Genomic DNA, 16,343 nt, shown 5'->3' on the forward strand with positions numbered 1-16,343 from the left:
ATTATTTATGGCATTTTGCCAATTTTAAAACACCTTTTTTCACATTTTAACATCTATGAAATCAGAAAGTATCTTGTAGTCAGTGTTGCCTTTCATTTATAATTGCCAGGGCTTGTTTTATATTCCTATCTGAGCAGCACTTAAAATGTGAGTGCCTTTTATTTATTTTTTTTAAGATTTTATTTTTAAGTAATCTCCACACCCAACATGGAGTTCAAACTCCCAACCCTGAGATCAAGCATCGCATGCTCCACAGACTAACAGTCAGTCGGTGAGTGCATTTTATGATTGTATTTCTATGAAATACATTATTTCATTTAGAGAATACGGGAACTGTGAGATCTGCAATTAATTTTGTTTTCTTTTTATAATGTTCTTATCACATGTCAATGTAACAGGTATGATATATGTTCTGCATCAGAAATACATACTTGCACTGTTTGCTGTAGAATTCAATACTGTTCTTTTTGAGAACAAGTGCATCATTAGAAAGAGAGGATATAACTTTGAGACTGAAGAAGAGAAAGAAACTAGATTTAAACATAGAAGTACAATACAGCATGAGGAAAAGTTAAAGCAATTGCATTTCCATAATTATATCCTTACAAAATGTCTTCATAGGACCCAGTGAGTATTCTGGTAGAGTCTGAGCTAATGATGTGGCAAGAGTCCTGGTTTGCAGCCCCCAACCTGCTGCTGCTGGGTAACCCCCTATCCTTTCTGAGCCTCAGATTTATATATCAAACAAAGCAATTGAGCTGGGTGGTTTTTGAGATCTGTTCCATTTCTAGTAAGCTCCAATAATCTCATTTTAAGAAGATTTATTCACATAGACATTTTAATAAATCTACTCAGATCCACAAAGCTTAACTGCTTCTGGTTCTCTTGTCTTACCAGTGTGGTCGATGTCTTGCTGAAAGTTTTCATTTACAGAGACCCTATAAAGAAACAAAAATATTGCGAGTCAAACTATGTGCACAACTCAATTATACTAAATTGCAATTTAATTAAACAGATGAGAGTAAATGCAGAGCTAGGCTTTATTATGGGAGGGCTTTTTAAAACCAATCAACAGCCAGGAACTGGAACAGTATTCTATTGTGTACTTTAAAATTGATATATAACTTTTGTAACAATGGAGCCATCCTTCATGCACCCAGTTAAAATGAAAATCCCTACCTGTCACACCTTGCCCCAGCAGAGCTACCCACATCGTTTGCAAGGATCTTTGGAAGAGAAATGTGTAAGGGCACGAAGAAACACTTACAAGAATCCAGAGTCCAGCCACTGCTGAATACTTGCTTGTTTGGTATCTTCTACAGAAGAGAAAGGAACAGAGCAATCAAAGCACACCAGGTAAAATAATGCTACCTGTTACCCAGCCACCACCCATAGCTCTATTTCCTACATATTCAATCACAAGTTTCTATAAGCATATTCATTCATTTTCCCAAGGCAAAACTTCCTGCTTTCCATAATCAGCCTTTCCTGAGAACAAAGTATATAAACTTGCCAAATGACTGATTTGAAGAAATAAGAAAGAAGGAAAGGAAAGGAAAGGAAAGGAAAGGAAAGGAAAGGAAAGGAAAGGAAAGGAAAGAAGGAAGGAAGGAAAGAAGGAAGGAAGGAAGGAAGGAAGAAAGGAAGGAAGGAAGGCAGGCAGGCAGGCAAAGGCAAAGGCAAAGGAAAAGTGAAAAGGAAGAAAAACAAATCACCAAAGTGCAAGAGATGTTAGAATAATTTTTAAATTACCTGGTGTGAACATGAAGGGTGATCAAGCATACCAGACTTTTGTCTTTCTCCTGTCAGATATAGATCACCATGGACCCTCTCCTTATTGAATCACATTTACCTGAGGAGGCTAGCCAGTGATGTTGATTTGCAAGGAGTTCTCTGCCAGGTTCTAAACCAAATTTTCATTCATTCCAGGGATATAGTGCACTACAGTCTCAGGATTGCCAAAGGCACCCTGTGTTAAAAAGCCACGGGACTTTTAAGGTGGATCTTTGTCACTGGCTTAACAAATAGTTAACAGGCAAAAAGGAGAGGGTAGAAAAGCAGCATTTCTCGGTAAATATTTCTTTCCTTTCTGGTCGGCTACAGGCTACTCTGGGCTGATTTTCTTTGAATTTGTCCCACCAAACTGTGAAGTACCTGACTTACCCACTCACAAGGTGTCAGGTGGGCATGGAAGATGCTTATTTTTAAATTTAGGGATTCCAGAGAGTAGAATGAATGAAGTGGTGGGCAAGGAAGAAAAGCCATCAAACAGCAACATCACTGTGGAGGGAGAAGTGTTTTCCTACTTATTACTCTTTAAACTATTAAAATTATTAGGGATGCTTCATGCAAGACCTGGCATATAAGAGCCTTTCAATAAAATGTTTGGTGTTCTGAAGGAAGCCTCATGTCTCTGGCATGGACTCCAAGTCCATGGGGAACTTGGGATGAGAAGACCTCGGAGTAGAAAGGGAACAGTTGGCCTATTTCCATCAAGAAGGTGTGTGTTTTGAATGTCTGTGGGGAAAGTCAGAAGTGCCCGTTTCATAGATGCTTCTGGCGTCCCACCAGGAACACTGGTATCTTCAAAGCCAAGCATTTGTTCCAAATCATTTGCCCCCAGCCAAGTCCCCACATCCCTTACCACCCACAGCAGGATGTTTTCATATAGCCCTGAGGGCCTGTTCTCACCCAGCAGGGGGATGGTGAGACCCTGGCTTTCCTCCTCAGAGCGAGGTGGCAGCTGCTGATCTAGGCAAGCCCATGCCCTCTTGGTGGACCTCAGGATCTCTCTCCTGCTCTTTTCTTGGCCTCCTGGGGAGTTGCTGGATCCATGTGACCTCTCTGCCATTGTAAGGGAGTAATTCGGCAAACTAAAACATGCAGACAAACAAATCAGATGCAATGAGTCAGCTTTCAGGCTTGGTTCAGTGAGAAGGAGAAGCCAGAGTGCTCATACCACCAACACTTACAATCTTCCAGAGCCTGGCTCACCCACCAGAGCTGAGTTCCCTGTCCCAATGCAGAGAAGTGGTTGCCTCTTAAGTGGAGAGGCCACAGGAGGCTGGGACTAATGTGACCTCACCTGTCACCAGGCCACATCCACCCTCTGGTGGATCCAATCAGATAGACTGTGATGTGGATGCAAAGAAACTGTGGACTGGAGGGCACATCAGCCAGGAAGGAAGTTTAAAAGTATTGATTACATAATAAATACCCTTCCAAGTTATCCAACAGTTACATCTATAACAATATTTTTAGAGACTCAAAATGTAAAAAATAAGGGCTTTGGCAACAGATCAACCTGGATGAGTCTCATGTCTGCAACTTATTGGGTGGACTTGGGTAAATTATGTAATCTTTCTACATTCTCTTATTTTTTAATTGGGTGTAAATTGTACTGAGTTATAATAACTGTTGACTTCAGTGGAGTACTTATCATGGGCCAGATTCTATGCTGCATTCCATACATCTATTATTTAATTAAATTGCCAACCAAGGAGGCAATCTAATTGTCACAATTTTATAGCAGATTGAAGAGCAGAGAAAGGTGTTGTGTATCTAAAGTTGCACACCTAAAGCCACACAACAACCAACACTCAAACCCGGGCACCAGACTCCAAGCATATTCCCATAATTATTAAACCATACCATCTACCCTCTAGGATGATTGGGACAATTAGAATATTAGTAAGTATATTATGTATATGGCACAAGAAATACTGGTCGTCTTTGTTATCTCACTTAACCTTTATTAACATCATTATGAGAGTTGCAGAGTAAGAGGTGGACACAGAAGCTTATAGCAGCTGAGTAAGTTGTTAAAACCCCCAGATTATCAGCACATTAAGAACAAGGGCCTGCCTCTTACTTGTTGATATGCCTACAGTATTTGACTATATTCCCAGCACATAGTAGGTGCTAAATAAATACATATAAAACTAAAGTGGCAAAGCTAGAATTCCAAAGCACTTTCTGACTAACTTCTTTCCATGACATCTACTTAAATTTGCACAGTGTATTAGCCAAGTTTAGAGAAATGACCAAATAGTCAAATTTCTCTTTCAGCAGCACCCCTTGCATCCTTAAACTCATGCATAATCACCAACCATATGCTATAAACCATTGTTTCTAATCAGTGTTTTATCAAGGCAAAGTCATTCAAATTTCCTGAAAACATTTGAATATTTTCATTTAAGTACATAGGTGAACATTGTTGGTGCAACTGGCAGAAAGTGTTTCCTTGCATGCTTTGTACATTAAAATTCTAGAATCCAGTTGAAGTATAAATAAACATTTATTGTTGCAATAGTAAATTACTGCAAAAATTAATGACAATTGTGACGACTATTAATTTTATGCATAAAAAACAATTACTAAGAAATTTCAATTATTTAAAAATTATAGCAAGGAGTGGACAGTTAAAATTTATATTTACGGGGAGCCTTTTAGTCAGCCAACCTCAGAAAGTTAACCTTTAGAATATCCTCTGGGAGCAAATAAATGTTAATAAAACTTTTGATGCTAACACAAGTCAAAAATAATACAGATAAGATTATATTTCTTTTTAAAAATGTTTTTAAATGTTTTATTTTATTTTTTGAGAGACGGAGAGAGAGCGTGAGCAGGGGAGGGGCAGAGAGAGAGAGGGAGACACAGAATCCAAAGCAGGCTCCAGGCTCTGAGCTGTCAGCACAGAGTATGATGTGGGCTCGAGCCCACGAACTGGGAGATCATGACCTGAGCTGAAGTTGGACACTCAACTGATTGAGCCACCCAGGCGCCCTGATATATATTTCTAAACTTTATAGGGTTATCTGGTATACTAGAATTTATAACACAAGACAAACTGTAGGAATTGAATTTAATTTCTAGTTATTAATTTTACACAAGCTTTGGTACTTTTGAATTAAAAAAGTTCTCTTTGGCAATGCTGTGCATCTTGGGCATGTGAATTATTATCAGAGCATCAACTCTGACAATGCAGAATTTCACAAGGAGGGAAAATCTCCCAAATCACACTCAACAAGATTCGTGAAATATCAGACTCAGTACGTGCTCAGGGTTTGAAGAAAAGAATAATGTATTATGGGAAAATAAGATACCCCAAAATAGTCTTGCTCGTCCACCCACCTCAGCTGACAGTGAGGTCCTATTTAGCACAAAGGACTCTTGTCTGTAGTAGGAGCAGGGCCTGTCAAGCAGCTCACAGTCCTCAAATTGTGGCTCCTGTGCTCCAGTGTCAAATTTTAACCTAGCTACCACTTTCCCAAATACAACCCTGTAAAAATCATCAAAATTTTCAATAGAAGTGCTGCTTTATTGGTATGTCTCAGACTTCCTCTCTAAAACGGCATGTTTGACCTCAGCCACCAGGCTTGCACAACCAGTGAGGGTATGCTGCCTTCCAGCTCAGCTGTCGTTGGCTTGAGAGCAGTAAAAAGCTTGCCAAGGAAAGTGGGAACCCTTGCTAAAGGCTGGGGTCAGGGACTGGTCTGTAAAGAACAACTCTTTTGTTCAGCCGTTTTTCGTGGATGCCTTTCTGATCAGTAAACAAATCTGCTTTGCATTCTCTGATGTTTGAATGACCCTCCTTTGGCATCCAGGGACTTGACCCTGAGAGCAGTCCTTTGCAAAGGGACACAGATCGGGTGGTAGCCCTGAATTGCCCAGGGGACTGACAGAGCAGAAGTTGTAGGATGTGGTCTCTGCTGATTCCTCTGGTTAACTCTTTATCCCAAGGACCATTTGGATCCAAATTCTTGCTGATGCTGGCTTGGCCCAAAATGAATCTTCATCCTAGATTATGTTGTTTCCTGTGCCTGAGGGTCCCTTTCCTGTCTTCAGATCCTTTCTATTCCAATTACTATGTAATTAATCCTTATGTGTATAAAGAACTTCCATTAATGTGGGAAATTTCTCATATTATGTTTAATTTTTAAAAGATGATGCAAAATAATATATACACCGGAAACTCAATTTTGTAAAAACAAAACAAAACAACAACAAAGTATATTGAAAAGACAAAGAGTAATGTACTAAAATATTATCAAGCTTTCAAAATTTTTAAAAAGGCCAAAATGAAAAAAAAATGGTGTTGTTACATTAATTTTCCATGACATTTTCTTCCTTGAGCAAATGCAACCATACCTGCTCCTTTTCACTGTGAGGCCTTCAGCCCACAGTGAAATCATAGAATTTGATACTCATACTTAAAGCAGTGACAATGGTTACATTCTTGCCCTCTGGGGTTATTTAACTTTTTGCACCTCTGTGCAAACAGGTTATCTTGCCAAACAGGTTATTCATACTGGAGAATAGGGACTGTGCTTTATTTATCTCTGTGTTCCCTACAGATCCCAGCACAGAACTCTGCCCAGGGTAAAGAATCTGTGACTGCAAGTTGATTGCTTGGTTATTTGGGAAAGGAACACCAGCTGGTTTAGCCAGTATATCTTGGTTCTTATGTGGTTAAAAAAATAAGTCTTTTCAGGTCAGATAACTCCAGATTTTAATCTCAGCTCTGCTGCTTTTCTGACATCTCCTTAGGGAAATTTTCAAACATCTCTGATAATCTATTTCTTCATCTCTGTAATGAGTATGAAATAACCACTTCATACGGCTGTTGGAAAAAATTAATGAAAAATGTGTATAAAACAATCGATACCCACATTGGTCAGGTTTTTTTGTTTTGTTTCATTTTCCTTCTCTATGTTGCCTCTCTAGGCCATTTTCATGTCGAGAACTGTCCAGTAAAAAAGAATCACCAATCAGTGTAACAGTTCAGTTGTTTTTCCATAGGAGATAAATTTGACACTCATAGTTTGCCTATAACCTGTGTCATTTTGAGATTACTTAGTTTGAATAATTGAGAAGATACATTTGGAGAGTACGAGAATAAAATATTTCTGTGACCATGAGAATGCATGTTTATTTGAGAACAGAGACACATATCAGAGCTTGGAAATTCCTTCAACTATGATCTTAATTTCAAGGTTATAATTGCAGACTATAGTTCTAGCCTTGGCTCCACTTCTGAAGGAGCCCTGTGGTCAAGAAGAAAACGTCACACAGGAAAAAAATTCCACAGGAATTCGGAGTCTACAGGAATCTTACCATCTCTATGTCTCCACTATGGATCCTCATCACCACAGCCTCTGTTCAAGCCTTTCATGAGATCTCAATGATATCCAGGCTTGCCTGGCTCCCCTCCACCTTCCATATACAACAACTTCCCCAGTAGAAAAATTTAGGAGAAGTCTACATAGAACCGTATGCTCCTGGAAGACCTGCCCCTTTCTCAACTATGACTTCATACACAGAAGTTTAAAAAAGAAGCCTTCACAGCCCCTCATGCTCTCAAAAAATAATTATCATGAGCCTTGATACAACTCCCTTCCCTCTACAGACTAAGAAACCAGTCCTGGGAGGCTGCCACTTTAAGAGAACTGATTCAAACATCATACTCTAAGAGATCATAGGACTAATTTTATCATGCCTTAGAGCCTTGCTCATGTGACAGCGGACATTGCCTCATCTGGCCCAATCTCTCACCCTTCTCAGGTGCTCCCAACACCTGTGCCCTCTGGTATTCACAGACTGTCAACCACCAGATCCCCTTTATCTTAAGCTCTTCATCGAATGTCCCTTCATCTCCTTTTTCTAATTGAAACCTGAACACAGCTTACTTTGTCACTCTCTGAGCTGAGTTTTTTCTTTTTCACCCATTGAATCAGGACCCTAACCTTAGAGGTGATATCAATTTCCTCCATGTTCCTCATTGCTACTTTCAGATCTTATTTCCTCTGTCCTTTCAAGGCTACCAAACTAAGTTGTCATTAACACCCAGGACATATGACCTCACTTACTGAAAATGGGATGGTATTTGTGTCATCCTCCTGAAAGATTTCATTGTCAATCTAGATGACCCATCAACATCTGACTATTCAGTTCAGTTTTCTGCTGACTTTCAACGCTCCTTTCTCTATTCAATTCCCAGGGTCATACTTCATCACTATAAGTGAACATCCTCTAAACTCCCAATTTCAAACATCCCTTGTCACCTCTATTCTACTTGTAGATGTTGCTTGAACACTGTTTTCCCTCCATACTGAATTGTTCCCTTTAGTTTACAACATGCTAAAATGTCTCATCTTAAAATGATCCTCCACTCATTGGTCATTGAATGACCCTTCAATCTCTCTCCAACTCCTACTCTAGTTTTCTAGATGATGATTCCCAAATTCACATTTCCAAATCTAGTTCAGATCCTTAGAATAGGGCCCCTGAGTTTCCAAATGGGCTATTCCCAATTACTTGATATCTTCACTTGGATACTGACATTTCTAAGTTACTATGTGCCACACTGAATTGTTTATTCTTTCCTTGACTTCTACTTGACCCCCTATATCCCTGGCTTTATTCCAGTGTCCCCCAAGTTAATAAATGGTGCCACTATTTAGGCAGTTGCTCTGGCCAAGAACTTATGAGTCTTCCTTAATTCCTTTATTCCTTTTACACCTTACAACAGGTTACTTAAAAGAGAGTGAGAGAGGGGCCCTTAAAATATATCTCACACTGACCTCCTCTGCTTTTGTCAACCTTATTATGTGAATCAGAACTTGTAGTCTCATTTGGATCATAGCAAAAAGCTCCCATGTATAGCACCATCCACACCTCTCACTCTCTTTATAACCCACCCAAATCAGTATGCTAATGCTCAACTAACTGTCAGTTCTTATCATTTTAGAATTTTCAGTAGTTGGGCACTTCCTCTTAATGGAAACAATCTGTTGGAAACAATGCTTTTTAATAATACGCTCTCTCAGATTTCTTCCTATCTCACTCAAGGCTTTTTTCTCAAGATCTTTTGCTGGTTTTTCTAACTTTTTAGTGTTCTATACCTCAGTTCTCAACTCCCTCTTATCTTTTTTTTTTTTATCTACATGCTTTCCCTATGTGAGTGTGGCTTTAATTGTTCCCTGTAATCCAATAGTTTAATGTAAATCACTACTAAAGTGTTTTCACATTTTATAAGTGTGTGTTGATTGAAAGTGGGACTTTTTTTTGTCATCCTCCCCGAAGATTTCATTGTCAATCTAGATGACCCATCAACACCTGACCATTCAGTTCAATAATCTGCCAACTTTCAACACTCCTTCTGTTTATCCCACTGTGGGATTTTCTTCAGGACAGAGCTCTTAGTTCTAATATCATAATTGTATGAAAAAGGTACTCGATATATGTTTGCTGAATAAATTACTGTTTAAATGAATGCCAAAAAGGAATTGAGAAATATCGGTGCAATTTGGCTATTAAACCATGAAGAAAAGTGTGGTATTCAACAATTAAACAATTTATGAGAAGGTGCAATTTGCCAGGAACAGGTATACGATATCAGGGAACAATGCAATTTGAATTAGACAAGTGATCAGATTATATATGTTAATATATATTCAACTATATAAATATATATTCTACCTTCATTTTGAAGCAAAATTTTCTGGCTAGTAACTTGATGTCTGTCCACTTCCACTATTTCAACCAAAGCTATCTGAGTAAATACCTTCTGTTACCTTCTCCTATGTGCCTTCCAACAGCGTTAGCAAAGGAAAGATCTTAACTCATCACCAGGGAAACAAAAAGTAATTTATTTTAATTAATCAACAAATAGTTCATTGGTTGTATGACATTGGGCATGTGGTTTCAAGTTGTCTTGGAATGTAATTTCCTCTTGCATAATATGAGAGAACTGGATGTGATGAGATGATTCCATAAGATGGTTATTCTATTTCTGGCCTCTGCGTAGCTTATTGGTTGATGAGTGGAGCTCACATTTAAAACATATTTTAAAGTTATGTCCATCAAGACTATAAAAGGGCTGAGAATAAAACACCATTCCTATTACTTGGAAGACCACTCAAAAACTCAAACAACAAAGCCAAGCCAGGAATGCCCTTCTGCTCTTCCTCACTGTCCAAGTATCAAAGTCCCACAAATACATGTAAAGATTTCCAAGTGATTCAGTGAAGTAAAGGCAGATCTTAGAGAATAGAGTGTTCTGTCAATACTCTGCTAGGAGGAACAAGCAGTCTGTGATGACTTATTCTGTGGGTGGCTTCCTCCCACCATGAAATATGTGAAGGGTGCTCTCTCCTGATATTTAGGAGCAAGCTGGATTTAAAGACAAGGCAGTAGTGCCCAAGTTGGAACCCAAAGTCAGTTCTCTTAGACTTGGGGTTTTCATCTTTTGCTGGTGAAATAAGCAAAAGAGTACTAAGATTATGGTCAATAACTACATATACAGCTTCTTAGAAACTTGAAGTGCTGGTAAATTGAATCAACTGACTCATCTACTCCTAGCCCTGTTCCAATCCTTCTCCAACTTTAAAGAGATTTTTCTTTCTCAATGATTCTCTCTTTCCTCATTATTTCTACTCTTGTCTTCTCAACATTTGCCTTGCCTCGTCCTGGGAAGGGAGAATGAGAGGATGCGTGGGTGTCTCCCATTCCCACGCATCCCAATCCAGGTGCCTGCATGTACATTGTATTCCGGATACACAGAACTACTTGTGTTCAACATGCCCTCCTCTCTGATGCTACTGGCTACAGATCCCTCTGCTAGTGCTGCCCTTCTCCTTCCTGGATACCATTTTACTGAGCTCAAAGAGAACTCACTTTATAGCACTTTCTCCCCTTATCGCCCTCCACTCCCGTCCTAGCCTGCTCCTGGCATTCACAGAAACCTTTGCAACTCCTTATAGTGGCACTTTTCATGCTCAAGTAGTTTATTTGCACTTCTGCCTTTCCCACTCAACTAAGTGGACTCCTTGGCAATTCCTTGGCAAGGACCATGACTTATTTATTTTTATATCCATGGCCATGGATGATAATAGGTGATCAGCCATGACTGTTAACTGAATGAATGATTACTCTCATGCTGGATTCTGTCTTTGCTCTCAGGAGGTGGGAAGTGTGACTTACTCATCTTTATAGTTTCTGTCACATCAGGGATAGTACTGTGCACTAGTCATTCCTCATAAAAGCATGTCATACGCATGGACTATTAAGTAAATAAATGCAATAATATCATCTACTAATTCAATTCAGTGAAATATTTTACTGTCTATTGTGTACAAGAAACTTTGAGGAGCTTACAGTTACAAAATATTACAAAATACAGTACTTATTAACTATATACTGCGAAGTAGAACATAAAACACATTTAAGAGAAGTATAAAACAACTGTTCTCAAATATTGAAGGAGAAAATGATCATTTAGGGGCATAACAAAGGTTTCTTGGAAAGGGAGGTATTGGCTCTGGCTCTTGAAGAAGGTTAATGAATAGGCAAACATTCCAGACGGGGGATTAAAATGCATGTGAGCAATAATGGCATAAATTTCACCAAAGGGCTATTCAGCAGTGGATTTGTGACAATTAAACACATGCTCTTCAATGTTAGCTTACTGAAATCACAACTCATCTTACCCGATGGTGTGATGATTAATTTTATGTGTCTACATGACTCAGCCATGGGGTGCCCAGATATCTGGCTAATCCTAATTTCTGGGGATGTCTATGAGGGTGTTTCCAGAATAGATTAACACTTGAATTGGTAGCCTGAAGTAAAGCAGACTGTTTTCCCCAGTGTGGACGGGAATTATTTAATCTGCTGAGGGCCTAAATAGAACAAAAGTGTGTAAATAAAATTCCCCTTTTCTCTGGCTGATTGTTGAGCTGGAACATCAGTCTCCTCGTGCTCTAGAACTCGGATTTACACAAGTGAATGCTCCCAGCTCTCAAGCTTCAGACTCAGCCTGTATCTACACCATCAGCTTTCCTGGGTCTCCAGCTTGCAGATGGCAGATCATGGAACCTCTAAGATTCCATAATTGTGTGAGAGAGAGATAGGTAGATAGATATAGATTTCTCTATCTATAATTAAATGTATGTAATTATATTATGTATTATATAATTATATATATACACATATGTATATTACACACACATATATACATATACACATATATGTATACATACACACATATACATACACACATGTATGTATATACATATACACATATATGTATACATACACATACACATATGTGTATACATATACGCATATGTATGTATGTGTATGTATATATATATGTATACATATATACATATGTATACACACACACACACACATAATCTCATGTCTCTGGAGAACCTTGACCAATGCAGATGACTATTTTTCTTAACAATACTTTTCGTTGGGCTCTATCACACCTTCCTTCTATATACCTTTCCTAATACCTTTAAAAAGTGACTGGTCAAGCCATTTTCTTTAAGATTTTCAGATGCACACACCTCAAGTTTAAAAACATACTGTTATACAATACAAATTGCATCATATTTCAGTCCAATAGGAAACCATCATAATGGTTAAGTTCTTAACTACAATAAGAAAGTGTTGCATCTAAAAACACACAGAAATAGCTGGTAGTGAGGAGAAGAGATCAAATTTTAAGCCAGCTCCTGGGTCTAAATCTCCTTTCCTACCTGGATTATTCACAAAGGCAAATTCTAGCATGTACTTTACTCCTCTGACATCAAAGATATCATCATCCTTCCTTTCTCACTATGATCATAACCATAAAATCTCAGGGAATGTGGAGAAAGAAACAGATAGTATTCCTGATAAGTGATTGTAAGAAACTATCCTGATGTCACAACTTTATACCTGTCGATGGCTGTCCCAGATAAAAATCTACATAGGCAGAAATAGGTTATCCATGTACTGTTGAAAAGATTTTTGCATTAAGGCAGGTAGACTTTGTATTATTTCTTAGAACTGTATGTGTGTTTCTAAATTTAAATTTTCTAAATTTAAAATTTAATGAAAAAAACCACAAAGCAAAACAAAAAAGAGAGCCCTAAATAATTCATCAAAATAAATTTCAATAGTGTTAAGGATTTAATATGAGAAAAATGAAACAAAAATAGTCCTAGAGGTGCCTGGGTGGCTTAGCTGGTTAAGCATCAGATTCTTGATTTCAGCTCAGGTCATGATCTCATGGTTCATGAGATCAAGCTCTGCACTGGGCTCTGCACTGATGGCACAGAGCCTGCTTGGGATTCTCTCTCCCTCTCTCCCTCTCACCCTCTCTCTCTCTTTCTCTCTCTCAAAATAAATAAATAAACTTAAAAAAATAGTCCTAGAATAAAATATTGGTAAACATTTTTCTAATCTTGAGGTGGTAAACACCTGTGGAGAAATGACACCAAAGGCAAAGAAGGGAAATCATGATGGATTTAACCAGTTAAGAATTTAAAATTTCCTATTGCAAAGATAATAAAAATGTCAAAATGTTAAAAAAAACTAAAAATTTTGGTGGAATATGTGAAATTAAAGGTTTTTATGTACTTACTATATGACATGCAATTATAAATCAATAAAAAAAGATACATAGAAGTAGCAGCAATGTAATAGGGCAATTAAAAAATAGGAAATCTAGAAATGGCTAAAAAATGTAAATGTAACGTACAAGGAAGTGAAGGCTAAAAAGACAATAGGTTACCATGTTAGATTCTCAGAAATTCATTAGTGTGAGAACATCTAGAAGGTGGGAAATTGACACTCATCACTGTGGAAATATTAAATAGTCAAACCTCCTGGAGAGAAGTTAGGTAATATGTACCAATGTCTAAAATCTGCAGACATGTGGGAGATGAAGAAGCTATTCTTTAGAGTAGAATGCCAACAAATAATGATAGAAGGAATGGCAGAGTTAGAAAATCATCTACTGAGCCACACTGCAGCAATAAACACTCAGTGAAAATGACACACAAGTCCCAATAGCTACAAAAGGAAGGAAAATATAATCTCTGCACCTCATCTCAGGAACATTACTTGAAATGGTATTCAAACTTAGGGGAAATAAACCAAGAATCTTGAGTCTAGAGCATTCCCATCCCTTGTGTTTTTGACCTTTCCATGTTAATGGAGGCCACCCAGGCAGTCATGGGAGTGCTGAAAACATCTAGGCCAGGATCCATGACAATTAGATTGCTTACCTTACTGCTAATAGTCTTTCTTCCTGGGAAGCACCCGGTCACATACCTGCAGGTAAAGAAGATTCAGAACATGCCACAGCTGCCCTTCCATTCCAATGGAGAGAAAATGAGAACAGAGGACTAATACCCTTCCCCCACAGGCGAGAAACAAACTAACAAATTATAAGAATTACTATACCAGAGGAAAGGAATTTCGGCAGAGAAGTGGCCCTTGTAGCTTGCTGTAGTTGTTCTCAGAAAGTGTTTTTATTTGGACACCTTCCTGTCTCCTTGAGCATCACAGCTGCTAACACTAAAAAAGTCCCTGTGACCACAGAACTGTGACCAGGTTTCTATCTGCTCCTATTTCGAAGTCAGACACAGAAAGCCAGGATAGTCTGCTTGCCAAAATCTATAGTCAAATTGGGGATAAAGATACATGGTGATTCTCTCTACCCTTGCCTCCAAGAAAGCAGTTAGAAAGTAGTTAGAAATGGCAGAAGTTTTTAGTAACAAATTCTGGACTAAGGGGAGGAGTGTGGGAAATGAATACAATGGGTCCAGTTGTGTTTTTATTTCCATGAACCCTCTGGCTGTTCCTTTAATGCCCTTGACTGTTGGCAGTAGCATCAGGTCTGAATGCAGGGCTGGAAAGTACTTTGCTGAGGAAGTAAAGCAAACTTGTCTTCATTTGGTTACCATGGTTATGGTGCTATGTGTTACCAACCCAACAATTTGCATTGCAAACCATCACTGGAAATGAGGACAGCAGAACTTGATATTCCAGGTGGAGAGATTCAATTCCCAGGAAGTTCTATTAGAAAGTTCAGAGGAAACAAAACATATACACACATATTCCCAAACCCATAAAGAAGGGGCCCAAATTGTCAGGGCTAATAGTTCTACATTCCAAGGGATTTCAGTATCTATGAAGTATTTTCATTGAAAGATCAGACAGTTCCATTTCAGAAAGGTAAATAAACACATTATCATCCTCATTAAAAAAAATTAAATTTCATGGTCACATTTACTACGGATCCTTACAAAGGATACAATGCTAAAACACAACCTGACAATTATTCTATTCTTGAGTCATGCATGCCAACAATTGTCTTCATATTGATAAACTGCATTATCAGAGTTTAGAATTATAGAAAAGACCATGTGCATTTCAAATGATATTTAACTTCAAAAAAACAGGAACCCCAGTATACAAAAGGGAAGGACTAAGGTTGTTTTAGCCTTAGTCTCTCTCTCTCTCTCTCTCTCTCTCTCTCTCTCTCTCTCTCTCTCTCTCTTTCACACACACACACACACACACCTAGGGAGTTCCTCTGCAAACCTCCTAGTGTCTGTGAGCAAGATTTCAATAGCCCTATATAAACTGGCCCTGAACCTATCCCTGGAGATGGCTCTTGTTTCTTAGGATTTCTTTCACTTCTTCACCACCAATGTCTGAAATCTCTACTCTCAGGAGTCCAAGTGTGTCTCAAGGCTAGGGGTAACACCACATCCTTCTCCTCCTGTGGCATCCGTTGCCCACTTTCCCTTGAGAAGACCAGGATCTCTGCACCACCCATTAGGATATGATGGTCTTGGACAAAGGTTAATTGATAAAATAAACTTTACTCAAAATATCATGTCCAGAACTAGACTTAGAAAATGAAGTCCTTTATTTTAACAGTTTTTATCTCAGATGATTTTTTAAAGTGATTTTTTTAAATAAAAATGACCATGCAATCACATCTACAAAGAAACCCTCAAATACTCACATTTTGACTATTAATTACATATCTATTTATTAATGTAGCTCACTTAGTGAGAGATTGCAGTGCACATGCATTGAAATATGCATTAGGAATTGGGAGAACACGAACGTATCTAAACATAGCTCCTACTAGAATGGTCTTGGGAAAATCAATTCCTCTTCAGAGGCATAGTTAATTCAGAAAAAGTAATGTGTACATCACTGAATACAAAAAAAAAAAAGCTTTCTGCATGAAAATTAAAGAAGATACAATATATATCAAAGCCTGGTAAACAATGTGCAGTTGATAGCCAGTGCACTGATATTCCAAGAACAGTCTCCCAAATAGAACACTTCCTTGTAGGTCTGCCCCTCAGCCTACAGAAGAACACACCTTAGCCACAAATCGGTACTTAAAGTAAAGTGACTTAGTTCACTGTCCAAGGGAGGAGGTAATAAAGTAGATCAAAATGACAAGTAGAATTGCTAAGTTTTTTTCTGGGGAAAAAGAAAGTTTTATGGGATCTCATAAGTCGAGTTCTCAGCCCACCTTT

General features: G+C 38.3%; 1 protein-coding gene across 3 annotated transcripts in view; it reads right to left on the bottom strand.

Annotated features, from left to right (window-relative positions):
• The window catches only part of ITPRID1 (ITPR interacting domain containing 1), a 110,589-nt gene that overhangs the window by 78,644 nt on the left and 15,602 nt on the right, over positions 1–16,343 (bottom strand). Inside the window, exons 1-5 of one of the 3 annotated variants that reach the window (XM_027075785.2) lie at positions 14,242–15,234; positions 14,064–14,109; positions 2,692–2,873; positions 1,268–1,316; positions 895–938 (exon numbers count right to left, since the gene is read on the bottom strand). In XM_027075785.2, coding sequence (XP_026931586.2) covers positions 895–938; positions 1,268–1,316; positions 2,692–2,851 — 253 coding nt within the window. In that variant the 5' untranslated portion in view covers positions 2,852–2,873; positions 14,064–14,109; positions 14,242–15,234. Of the gene's footprint in view, positions 1–894; positions 939–1,267; positions 1,317–2,691; positions 2,874–14,063; positions 15,235–16,343 lie in introns of those variants that run through there. The other 2 variants (XM_053218257.1, XM_053218256.1) reach the window with 2 other exon arrangements.

This window comes from Acinonyx jubatus, chromosome A2 (genome assembly GCF_027475565.1).
Source record: "Acinonyx jubatus isolate Ajub_Pintada_27869175 chromosome A2, VMU_Ajub_asm_v1.0, whole genome shotgun sequence".
Taxonomy (NCBI): domain Eukaryota; kingdom Metazoa; phylum Chordata; class Mammalia; order Carnivora; family Felidae; genus Acinonyx; species Acinonyx jubatus.